The sequence below is a fragment of the Thunnus maccoyii genome, chromosome 12 (genome assembly GCF_910596095.1).
Source record: "Thunnus maccoyii chromosome 12, fThuMac1.1, whole genome shotgun sequence".
Taxonomy (NCBI): domain Eukaryota; kingdom Metazoa; phylum Chordata; class Actinopteri; order Scombriformes; family Scombridae; genus Thunnus; species Thunnus maccoyii.
The window spans coordinates 18,285,112-18,298,541 of record NC_056544.1 but is presented as its reverse complement, the minus strand read 5'-3'; the positions used below and the strand labels follow the sequence as shown (position 1 = coordinate 18,298,541).

General features: G+C 38.8%; 1 protein-coding gene across 2 annotated transcripts in view; it reads right to left on the bottom strand.

Annotated features, from left to right (window-relative positions):
- asic1c (acid-sensing (proton-gated) ion channel 1c) overlaps positions 1-8,479 on the bottom strand; it is a 100,630-nt gene extending 92,151 nt beyond the window's left edge. For both annotated transcript variants that reach the window (XM_042429842.1, XM_042429843.1), the window contains exon 1: positions 6,942-8,479. In XM_042429842.1, the coding sequence (XP_042285776.1) occupies positions 6,942-7,496 (555 nt within the window). In that variant the 5' untranslated portion in view covers positions 7,497-8,479. The remainder of the gene's footprint in view (positions 1-6,941) is intronic.
- Positions 8,480-13,430: the final 4,951 nt, after the last annotated feature.

Here is a 13,430-nt window from a genome sequence, read left to right as displayed (position 1 = left end):
AGTTTAGGCTCATTCGAGACAAATTTCACCCTGCATCCCTGTATGGAATTTGGATGAGAGAAACCGGAAACTGCAGCCAAGTTAGACAGTTTCAGGCGTCCAGAGATTACACTGAAAGTTAATCAAATATTTTTCATATTGCAAAACTGTTGGGTCAGTGATAAGGTAAGAAGTGTCATGCTAATTTTAATTAAACTATCACACAGCTCGTCAGTCTCCAGTAATTGTTGATAATGTGGATGTTTTAAGTTTGACATAGACCTTTAGCTATTATATTTTTTCCAATATTTGTTGTTTAAAGAGCCCTTCCACTAGATTGAAATCACAATATAATTATTCAATGATTATGACAAAAACAAACATACAGATAACAGCACTCATGGCCTCCAATTTCTTCTGCACACTGTTTCTGCAACAATGATGTATTACTTTTCCAGGCTTGCTTCAGTCAGAAGTCCTGAGATTAATTCACCTGCAGTGAACGTCGGGGGTTGCTTCACTCAGACTACGCTAGCTGAATGTTACTGAACACTAGAGTAACTTTGTCAAATGTAATGGTGTTTCTTTCACTTACAGCATGTCTCAAACTTTTTTCATGGCATAGTGCATTTATTTTTAGGTCTGGTTTGATATCACTTACTTGAATGAAACAATGGCAGAGAAACATAGACTTCTCCATGAAATTACTCTTCTCCTTCTTAGACATACTGTTGTTTACAACACACATATATTTCCTCTTTCTGCCTCCTTGTCATGCCCTACTCTAAATAATGGAGACCTCAGTGTAACAGGTAATGTTGTAAACAGTAGTAGGGATCAGGTGATTCACGACTTAAAAGACTTTAAAAGAACGAGGACTGTTGTTAAATTTAATGATTATGTAGTCTAAATTAACAGCTTTAATGTGTATGTATAAGCTGACAAGATCACTTATGGGAGGCTTGTCTGAGAGTATTTGTCCGAAGATATTCCTGTAATGACCATGTTTTACAGAGTATGTTAAGTGAAGTACTTTGTGCTGACATTTTCCCATAAAAGAAATGTCTTCACACCTTGCTAATGTGAATCCACATCAGGAACCTGTATCGCTCGGTGAGTCAAATATCCCTTTAACCAGTAAATGGTTTAAACCCCTTTAACCACTATCAGTACAAAGGCACAGAGGATATTTGGTTTTGTAAAAACGGTCACAGATGGTCACAGATTTTTCATTTAAAAATGCATTGCACCTCAGCTCTGTTTGTTACAGTTTATCTAGTCTGATTTTGCACATACACCATGTTCTCCTCTTTTCCTACACGTCCTCTTCCTCTGAGTTTATACAGAGTATGTCTGCCTCTTGAGAAACTCATGAAACGTTATTCAGTGGAGCGTCTTGTTTTCTTCTTTCCCGACACTCTCCGATGTTGCTTCCCTTCACCGTGTTCACGTATCAGCTACTGTTGCCGAGCAGCTGGTAGTACAGCGTAGATACATGAATTCTTTTTTTTTCTTTTTTTTCCCACTTTAACTGATCAGTTTAATGATGCAGATTTAAAGACTACTTGTTCCCACCAGCTGAATTCTGAGGATAGCTTTGTTCCACAAAGTCAGCCCACATACCCACTTGACAAAACCAAATGACTTCAGTAGGTTCACACGGTGGCTGCAGGAGCATTTTGTGGATTTTCCGTTTTACCGCTGCAAATTCTATTTCATGGGAAGAAGCTTTGTGAAGTGTTGGTATGCGCTCTCATTGTGTTGTGTTGGTACATGCTCTGACTGTATATCCCTGTATGTTTACACATGCCTCCATGTGTCGGTGCCAGCTACAGTTTTCCGGACTGCAGGCACGCCTCTGTGTGTTCTGTCCGCGCATGGTATGTACACATGGTAAGAGGATATGTAAACAAAGGTTTGAGCATATGCATCGGTTAGACCCTGACTGATGTTGGATTTTGAGAGCTGAAACTAATATTTGGGAGTGCAAAAGTCCTGATAACAATACCTCTCAGACACACACATAGCAGCAAAGGCATATGTGTAACAAATAAGTTTAAAGCTGGACTAAGGGGTCATGCATAATGATGAACCTACAGATATCACTCGACTCTGAAGTTTCCCTCATTTCTACAAAGCATTGTAGCGTCTTTCTCATTGTATTGATTGAATGGCCTGCACTGTTTTTGTTTACTAGCAGTGCTGTCATCAATCCTGTTTCCACCTGCACCAGGCAGCTGTTTTTAGCAAAAAAAGGTCTGATACACAAACTGTACGCACCAAATGACATATAGTTAGTGATTAACGACTAGCTGGTGGACATAGTGGAGCATTTAGCTGCTCAAGAGCTCTAGAGACGAGTTGAGAAAGAGAGTTGGTGTATGTATTTATTGCCTGTATCTAAGCGTTTCTTGTGTGAGACATGAATATGCGCAGGATGTGAAAACAAATTTCCCTCCTGGGACAATAAAGACTATCTATCTACATTTGTCGCGTGGCCAGAAAAACAACACTAAATGAATGCTAATGTGGCTTTGTGTCGGCTGGATGTGTCAACTATTTGTTAAAATGTTTGCCGTAACAAATTTATAAGGTGATAATATGTCAGTGTTGTGTTTACAGCTTGTTCCGCTTCCCCCAAGTGAAAAAAATATTAATCAGTCGATGCTGCTTTAATCACGGCTCAATTCTATGTGGGTGACAGGGTCCAGGTACAGCTTAATGTAAACGTATTGCAGCCATTATTTGGTACAATTGTATTTGAAAAGTCAAAATATCTTCTAAGAGAAAGGTTGATTCAGACACTGACACATAATTTGGTTATCAAAGAATTGGGACAAATATTTATTTTACAGGGTTTCTTACAATTGATCATTATACTTATTATTAACAGAATCTGCATCACCATCTGCTGAAATGTGAGATTTTACTCTGCCAACTCAGCTGCTGCAGTGTTGTAAACAAAAGAACCTGCACAACAAACAATGAAATTATTACTGTTTGTAAATTGCATTATTTGCTCTATTTGTGCATATCAGCCATACTGTATACCACCAGTATCTGTTGGCCAGTAATATTAGGGCCTCTGAAATATGGGCTTGGGTCTTGCATCATTCAGGTCGGAGGGGGAGGCTTTAAATGTTCAGGACCTCTACCTAAAACTAAAATCTCCACTGTGTAGATCCACAACACACATTGTGTCATCCCGCCTCATCTCAGCTATAGCCATGTTTCAGCCTCTCGGCACCTGCTGTCATCTAGAAGATAAGATGAAAGATAACTCACATCTTAAAGACTGAGCTTCAGCAAAATGTGATGATGAATACTGATTTTACACACTCAGTGAGAAATGGACAGAAATGTAGCCCAGAGGCACTTGTCATGACCTGTCAAGATTTAAGAAAGGGGTGCTACATCCACACGATCAGATTATGATAATCAACCTCTTGTTCACTAGCTGCAGTCTATCATCGACTGAGGTGCCATTTACATACACTGTTAGTAATAGGCTACTCATGTGGTCTTTGAAAGACGTGCAAGTCAATAAATACATATTGATAAAGGTCATTTCTCTGACCAGAACACTGCCATTTAATCTTAAATACCACCTTTAAAATGTAAATTTACCATATGAACAGGTATAATCCCCAGTATCTTAAATTAAACTATTGAAGTTGTATTACAGTTGATATGGTGACAAAAATGTCAAAATTAAAACCTAGTTAATCCTACTATTATCTTATGTCAAGGTTTCAGGATTAGCGTTATAATAGGGTAGGGAAGCAGCTTTTGTGAGATTTCAGGAGAAGATTTCAACTCTGGTTCACTTCAGACTGTAATGTAGATTTTTACACATTACCAAAGACTTTGTGCTAAATGTGTTTTATCATTCTGAGACTAAGCTCACCATGGTAGGAATTTAAGCATATGAATTTGTGGAGGTTATAGCGTATGCTCATCTAAAGGATGAGGATACTCTCAAAAATGTATCAACTACATTTGAAAAAAAGCGGTTTTTCAAATTGAAACAGCTTGTTTTGACCCAAGAACTGGGCTAGAGAGCTAACTAAATGTTCTTAAGATTGGGCCATGCATGGGCCTCAAAAATTCTCTGTTTTTTCATGACATTTGTAACATATGCCCCATAAAATCATTAACAGGGATTAAAGTAGTTACTGGAAACACAAATTGCCATTCGCCTCTTACCCATCCATCTATTACAATGCAAAACATTCTGAATGCTTTGTTTCCCAACTGCATCATAACACAGACTTAATGGAATTCTTCCTTCATTTATTCAAGGTCAAAGCTCATCACTCCCAAAGTCCTTTGCATTGTAAAGCTTCCTCTCAACGCGTCTGTGAGGGAATTTGAATAATTGAAAATTTCCTGTAGTCGTTGTCTAAATATCAGAATACTGCCAGTGAATAGTGATTCTGTGTTTTGAAAAGAAAACAACATGAACACATATTAGTAGATGAAGTCAACAAAACTCAACTTGGTATATGAGGAACATGTCTTGATTTTGTGCCTTCTCCTGAAGATTTCTAATAGAAAGGTAGCTGAGATGGGTTCTTTTTCCCACTGAAGCAGGTTATGAACTCTGTCACTCTATTAGCTAGCAAGCCTCAGTGTTTACAGTTAGTTTTTGTGAGATTATTATCAGATAGAGCACCAAACACTCAGCTAGATGGGTATGGCATACTGGCATTCATCCAAGCTCTGACAAACACATTTCTGCCCACTGAGAGCATAATGCAGCGTGGTGTGGCACTGCTTGAACCGCTCCATCCAAACAACATACCACAATGATGGAAGGATATCAACAAGACTGTTCAAACCTGATGACACTTCAGAGCCAGGTGGAGGGTCACGGTTTGCTGGACCACCAAATCCGCCCAACAAAAACAAGTCAACATTCAGCATGAACCAAATCCATCAACTGTTTCTACAAGCTCATTTGAGGCTGCAAGCATTTTCAATCAAGCAATATGACAACAATTAGCTTCTCATGAATGACTTGTTTGTTAAGACACTCTTGAGTGCTGCTTGGAAACAAACATGTACATGGACACAGTCCCAATGCAAGATATTTGTGACACAAATTGAAAAGAAATACGATTGAAAGGAAATATTAAATTAGTGTTTTATCTTTTCCCTACAGCAGAGAAGAGCTTTGATCAACTCTAAAGATTGTAGAATCAGTCACTTAAAAACTGGCCATCTGTAGGGATTTCTTTCAGGGTTGATTAAAGATACAACATAGATAACAAATCGTATTTTTTGAGAGTGGATAGACTCAATTGGGAGATAAGTAAGTTAGGTGTTACTCCATCAAACCTGCACTTTAAGAGATTAGATATAGGACAGAGACACAGAGCAGATAATAAAGTGTCTTAAATTAAGAGTTGGGACTTAAATGGAAACAAGTGATATTGCAGTGCTGCCTGTCTCTTGGCTGCTTCTTAAATTTTTTTTTGGCTGATGTACAATATTCTTGTTTAAATAAAATAATGGGCAATCCAGACTGAGAAAAGAAGAGCTTTGCCTACTGCTGCTGGTAATGAATGAAACAGTCTGATTACACCCAAACTTGTATTGGATAGCAGTAAGAGTGGAGAACACGGGTTGCATGACAGGAGAAATGTTTAGAGCTACATCATAACACAAAAAAATGTAAAATGAACTATAGTGAATGACGTCACACCCTCTCACTTGCCATTTTTCATGATGCTCTTTTGACTATGGCAATAACCGACTACAGGACCAACATTTTTTTTTTTTACAGTGTACATTACAATACAGCTGCTGCACATAGCTGTGTTAAATTCATTACATGGATAATATATTGTCCTCATGTCACCTGGATCCAAGTCTCTGCTTTAACTAATATATTCTATCACTTCTAATCAACACAGGAAACAACTGTGGGTCCATGTTCATTTTACTGTGACTGTTTTAAATTAGTTTTCAGTTTAATACTACTTCATCACAACCTGTATAGACATGTGCGATTTCAAATGAATCAGGTTAAAACTGAAACAAAAAGATTGTATGGTGAATGAGAAGTAAGGTTGGACAGATAGTCAAAGTAAATAAGAAAATCTAGTTAGACTACTTACTGATAACTCAGCACCAAAGACCTTCCTCTGAATGATTTCTAGTCTTTATAGAAGTTATCCTCTTTTTTAGGCATTTGAAATACACAACAAAAATGACTTTGTTTTCATTGAAGAGTGAGCAATAACTATTGTGAAACAGATAATTTAGAGGAGCACTAATTCTAATAAACAAGGGACAGAAATAATGACAACAGACAGCACAGTGACCTCCAACCTAATAACAAAGCAATATTCAGTTTGGAGCCTCAATTTGTACAACATGATTAAAACATCTGTCAGATTTACCAAAACAAATGCTTGTTTGCATGCTGAAACAATCTATTTGACCTCACAACAACACCTCATATACAAAAAGCCCCATTTCAAACTCAAGTGGTACCTCCAAAAAAACAACATCTAACAAAAATGATTTCCCTCCTCCTAGAAGCAAAGCTGTCTTCAGAAATCACTGAGTGATTCAGTAATGGCAAAAAAGGAAAATCATTGCAGCATTTCACCTCAGGACTTAACCTTATCACAAATGTCATCCACTGTTTGCTCTTCTCACAGCACAAGCATCAACAGTACACAATACAATACCTAATCACAATTAATTTCAACAGCAGCTTTTGTAAGTACTGACAACACTATAAAACACTTAAGAAATAACAAATGCAATAAACCCAGACATTTGCTTCAAATAAAATGCTCAAGCAACATCAAAACTCAGTCTAAGCTCATCTAAACATGAAAGAAAGGGACAGACTGTCAGGACTGGCAGGGAATAGAAAAGCAGACATGCAGTACAGAATTGCAGCATGTTGAGTGAGAAGATAAGAGCATGGACGCATGGACACTTACTGTGGTGAAGTTCACTGGGTAGCAATCCTCTCCTCGAAAGGTGCATTGCAGTAGCATGTCGTTGATGTCATGACCTGTGCGGTTATAGAAATCAGTCATGTTGAACAGTTTGGGCTTGAAGTTCTGGAAGTTTGCCTTATCCTTAAGAGCAGCCAGAACCTCAGGCTCAGCCAAGTGTGGGTTGGCTATTTGATAGTTATTATTGAGGAGGGCCAGGAGCTCCCCCACATGATAGAGGTCATTTCTGGTGATTTTGGAAAAGCGGAACTCATTGAGGTTACAGAAGGTGACAGCTGGGAAGGTGAGGTTAGTCGCCGCTACCTCGTCCAGCTTGGTGACGTGAGGGTACTCCAGGTAGTATGACACTCGATCCATGCAGACCAGCATCAATAAGCCTAGTGAACCAAGGAAAGAAAGAGTCCAAAGGAACCGACGGAATGTCATGTGCCCATAGGCGAATATGTGACTCATGCCATGTAGGGTGGATATGTTAGCAAAAGCTTGCAGGTTCGAGGGCCTGATGCTTTCAATGCTTTCCTCTGAGCTTCCTTTCATGGCTGTAGAGTGATGCTCAACACTGTTTCCCCAAGAACTTTAGGTCAGAGACTTTGCTTAGCAACAGCAATAGCAGAATCCAACCGTGGTGTTGGTTTGGCACACTGCTTCTTTATTCCCTCAAGAATGGTTCAGTAAATAGCTACCTTAAAATGGTTGTCAGTCTCTGTAACAGTTTTCCTTTCATCACAATTCACCTTCCAGTGGTTGTCAGCTGTTCCTGTAGTCCCAGGTCCCCCCTTTTCTTTCAGCCTGCTATTTTATTATCTCCAAAGCTGTCTCTCTCACTCCCTGCTCAGCTGTCCTTTGTAGCGGCACCAAACACAATGACAGCTCCAGAAACACCCACTTCTACCAAAATGCAATGCCTCCTGATTCCTGAGTTGTGTGAAAAGGGACAAGAATACAAGAGACAAGAAACGAGAGAAGAACAGAGAAAATCGCAGACGTAAGGACAGAGGCAAAGAGATAAGGGGGGGGGGGGGACTGCGATGAAAAGGGCTAGCGTTTGGAGAGAGGTGCTAAGCCTCAGCAGTCAATGGGACCCTTCCTCCTCCAATCGGAGAGAATGCCTCTACATCGCTGTGATAATGGGATGCAATGGTTTTGTGAATGGAGGTAATAAAGAGAGAAATGGCTCACTGGTCCCTCGCTGCCACCTTCCTTTTTCTCTCGTGTCTCTTTTGCTCTTCTCTTTTCTTCCAGAAATGAAAATGAGGGGGGTCAAAGACCTCCGACCAGCCCACCACTGTGCTTGGCAACCGGCGTTCACAGCTTCCACGGGTTCCACTTCCTTATTTGCACAGATCCTTAGTTAATAGAGAAGACCACCTCTTGATGCTTTATGGTTACCCCCCACCAGCATAACCACTAAAGCCGCTTCGAGACCTCCAGCTTTGGTCCTGTTAACATACAGATTTATATTCTGCCGTGTGGAGCCTTTCACTCTCTTTTTTGCTTCCTCTCTCTCTCTCTCTCTCCCACCACTCCCCCCTTTCTTGCGCTCTCTCTCTCTCTCTCTTTCAGTCTCCCTCTCTCTCCCTCTTCCTCTTTAGTAGTCAGGATCCATCCCACTGCTGAATGGCTGCTTTGCCTGTGTGTCTGTGCTCAGAGGGGAAGTCTCTCAATCTGGACACCACCTTCAATTGTGTTATTATTCTCTAATCTGCTCCTACAGCCTCTGCCATCAGCATGTTTGCTCGCATAAAAGAATGCCACAGGTTGCATGTTTATTGCATTGACGTATGTATTTAAATCTAACTGGAGATGTCCCCATTTTAACCTTTTTATCGCCATGAGAACAAGTAAAGCAAGAAAAGAGATGACCAAATACACCTGGCTATGTCTTGATTATTACATATAATAAATCACTTTATTTGAGATCTTTATGTATTGTCTTCTCTTGTGAAAGCATGGGTATTTATTTATTTATTTATTATTGCAATTGAAAGCAATGAACTAATTCAAAAAGCCTTACACACTGTGGCTATAGCAATCTAGGATATGGTTCATTGTGTGTGACTACATGAGAGTTTCAGGCTTGACCGGTGATGGAGTTGGTGATTTTATTGGGGTTAAAAGTTCACCACACTCTTCTGAGAAACCTTTTTCATTTCTCCTGGGACCAAACAAGATTATCACTCATTGGCTACCCGAGGATGTCTTATTATCATAACAATAGGTGAACTGCCAAGGATATGGCCGCAGCCCTTGAGGATTAAATCAATATTCTGTCCTAGTAACCAAGCACAGAGACCATAGCAACCATTATCCACAACACTATAGAGGTATGCAATTCAGATAAAACTATGAACGATTTCATCTGTAAACTTCTAAGAATTGCAATGTCAACCATACATTGTCACAGTTGAGATGCAATTTGAAAAATGCTCACTGAGTGAAATTCAACATGAGGCCTGAAGTAATAGTCTATTCTGGTTTTGAATCCACCTATCACAGTATTTACCTGACACGGTAAATACTGGGAGAGGTCTACCAGAAACAACGTCTGAGGTATTGCAATTTCAGAACTACAAGACACTAGACATTTTATTGCCTCTTCAACCCAAAAGCAGTGCATGCTAAACATCAGAACAGGACTGTTTCACTTTGATGACTCAAAACATCATGACAACTTAAACATATCTAATTACATTTCCTGTCAAAATGTAATTGACTTGATTAAGATGTTTGAATGTCTAATCTTTTTTTTAAGATTTTTTTTTATTTGGCAGTTTTTTTGCTTTATTGGACACGGGATACTGAAGAGGCAGACAGGAGACAAGGGGAGAACAAGATGAGTTTGACATGTAACAAAGGTCCCTAACTGGAATCGAACCAGGAACGTGTGTGTCATGCGAAGTAACCATTCGGCTCGCAGGGCACTCCAAAAGCGGTCTACTCTTAAGTCACGGCTATCTACTCTACCATACTTTAAAATGTATAATATTCTGCTGCACTCCTTTGTATTCACAGTCTAATACCGACAATGATTAATGTGCTAAAAAACACTTAACAGTGATGGATGATGCTGTACCCATTTAACATATGAGACCTTCACTGAGTTTTAATATGTCTTCATTCACAAACAGTGCCAGGTAAAGTCAATGTTGCTGACTGGCATACTAAAAACCATTTACTAAGGAGTCGCTTTTGAATTAAGTATGGAACTGGCACAATGTTTACACGCACTACTCAACATTAATAGTAAAGTATAATAAACAAAACATGATTGAGGATGTAGGCTTCAAGAATACATATGTATATTAGTAGCAAAACCAAAATAGTGAAAAGAAATTTACAAGGAAGGCAAGCAAGCCAACAATAGCATTCATAAGGACTATCTGTTGGTGCTGAAAGGTTTGTAGAGTGTGGTGGAGTTGGTCACCTGACCTGACATGATATTACGAGTCCCATCAGAACTAACCTCAGTTTTTATGTGACATTAACAGGAAAAAGCGAGGTGAAATACTGAGACTATATAGATACTTAAGTTTCACAGTGACTGAACAATGTTTTTTTAAATTCAATAAAAAAGTAGTTGTAATAAAAGCAGTCGCTGTGATGAATAACTCAAATGTCTTCTGTGAAACAAACATGCAAATAAACCTGCACATTAATAGTCAATATTAGAGTATAGTGATTGTTGTCGTCTTTGTTGCATAAATCTGCATCTGAGATTCAGTTTCTATATTCAGTAACAAATACACGCTGCATTTATTTGCATTCTCCTCTTTACATTTGTGCAAATGATGTCCTGTGTAAAAATTACCAAAATTAAATTCCAAATTCATACTAGCAGGCATGCCTGTTGTTGCAGATTGCAGGATGAAAGTGGTGGACTTTTCAACAGTAATTGGCTTTCAAGCGGATGGTAGAATGCACAGCATAATGCAGTGAATATTAATAGGGAGGGCTAATATTTGAGGCACTGCTAAGCACTGCACTCTCTTCTTTTGGGGCCTTTGAAATTGACTTTTAACTACCAACTAATATTCTGAAACATTACAGGTTTAAAACACCTCAGGCTCATGGACTATGTGACTGAGGTCTGTTTCTCTGTAACTAACACAAAGTTATGACTACATATGTTAAGTTAACTGGTCCAAATATATTTGTAAGAGCATCTTATTTAACATGTAAGACAACATATTTTTAAAGTGAAATAACAGCTTAACATTGTAGAGATGCAGTCACATTTAGAGGTTTGGCACTAATGCAACCTAGATAAGAGTGAGGAGCTTTCACTTGCTATATCACAATAATGTTTGATATGTGTGCCTGTCTAACACAGCACTAAACATAAATGGGGGTCTTGATAATCTAGACTCTAGAACATAAGTATATATTTGATACTTATATATGTAAGTATTTTATATGTAAGTATAAAAGCTTAACATTTTGATTTGCATGATAGGTTCACAATTTTTCAAGTCTGTCTTAAAACAACAGTCAGGTGCCCATATCAACACTGAAAGAGGTTTTCCTTGCTGTAATCATTCCTCCTGTTCATACTAACTACTCAGATCTTTGTGTTTCCTCAGTCTGAGTTTCCCTGTTGAGCTGCGGTGGAAGTATAGTAATAAAAAGAGAGACTTTGGCACTAAAAAGACTGTAATGTTGAAAGATATCTACTTGATTTGACCAATCTGGATGGCTGAAATTTCATATTAGCTTTAGATAAACATTTTAATACACTTTTGCACAAGGAGGACTGTGGATTTTGGCCCCATCACTTACATTGTAAGTGCATTATGAAGGGATCTTCTAATGGCCAGTATGAACAGGGGGAACAATTATGGCAAGAAAAACCTATTTCAATGCTCATTTGGGCACCTGACTGTTGTTTTAATACAGACTTGAAAAATTGTGAACCCATCCTTTAAACGAGATTTCTATATTGCACATCCAGCAAATGTGTTCTCTATCAATCCACAAAAGCTTTATCTGCCATAATGCACATTAAGATGTCTAGCACGACCAGAAATACTAACTGACCCCAGGATCCTGATAACCGAAGGAATGAAATGTGTTATTGTTATTAGTTTCATTGGATTAGTGGGATGCTCCTTATGGTCTAGGCTGGCAGGTCCATAATGCATATAATATAATTCAGTGAATACAGTACAGCACTACTGTTGCTACTCTCACCATATGAATCTAAATGATGCTGGGTATTAAGTAATGCGCTGTAATTACTGCATTTCAGCAAAGATTCTTCTGACAAGGAAACTGCCCTGATATAATGTAGCGCTAAAGGGAGCAATTACAGTAAGTCATTCTTTTGATGCCCAAGTTATGCAGATTTGGCAAGTACCTTAGAGGACAGATTACCATGATAGAAACTGAACCTTGCAGAAAAAGCAGCCAACATATAAGCAGCACATACATCATGAAGTTAAAGAAGGAGTAGCAGAGATGCAGCACTGCACTGAATAGTGAATTGCCAGTATGAAGGAGCAACACCACTCCTACACAGTGTTCAGCAGCTTGCGCACTTTCAACAGCATCCAAGTTAGGAAAAAAGTAAAGGAATTTAGCAAAATGTGCCATGTACAACTCCAGTCTACAGTAGTTATTATTAGTGTAGCCTCATTTAAAAATCAAAAACAACACCTTTGCATTAGTATGTAGGTCAGCAATGAATATTGGTGACCCTGTCTTCATGTGGACAGATCACAGACATTTTTTTACCGCTAAGATTTTTACTGAATGCTTTGATGTCCTTCAGGTTTTGAATTACTAAGTTAGGGGCAAACATCTAACCCTTTAGCTTGACTATAGGTTTGTTCACAGAAACACAAACCGGTATATTTGCATACAAGACTGTGCATTTCTCAAGTACAGAGTAATCACTGCAGATATCAAGCTATGCTTTGTTTTATTAAGCTACAAACCCTGATGAAATAAAAAGATAAAACAAACAGTCCCCGTAGCCTCAGGCAATATGTTGATATGAAAGGCTGTGAGAAACAGAACAGTTTTATTTTTCTGTGTCTGTCAGACAGACGTAGTGAGGTAGCAGATGTGCACAAACACACACTCACCTTTTTTACCCCCCATCTTCTCTTCACAGATGAAACAACCAAACAGCAGAAATCTGCCAAACAACAGAGAGATGGCCTTCACAATACAACCAATGGCTGCTATTCAATGTGTGTGGCAATTCGTGCAAATGACCTTCCAAAACACTGTCTGGGATAAAGGCCTATTGATATGTAATCTACTGCACTGTATCTGCTGTAGGCATGTGGAGAACAATTGTGAGGGGAAGAAAAAGTCCAAGACCCTTTACATAGCAGTGGCAATGTACTGCAAGGCAGTTTGGCACTAATTACATACTCAAACGCTGTGTCACTGATCAACACAAATGTATCCATATCTTACAGAAAAATAGATAAAAGCAGAAGTTTAAGTGAATCTAGAAGAATATCA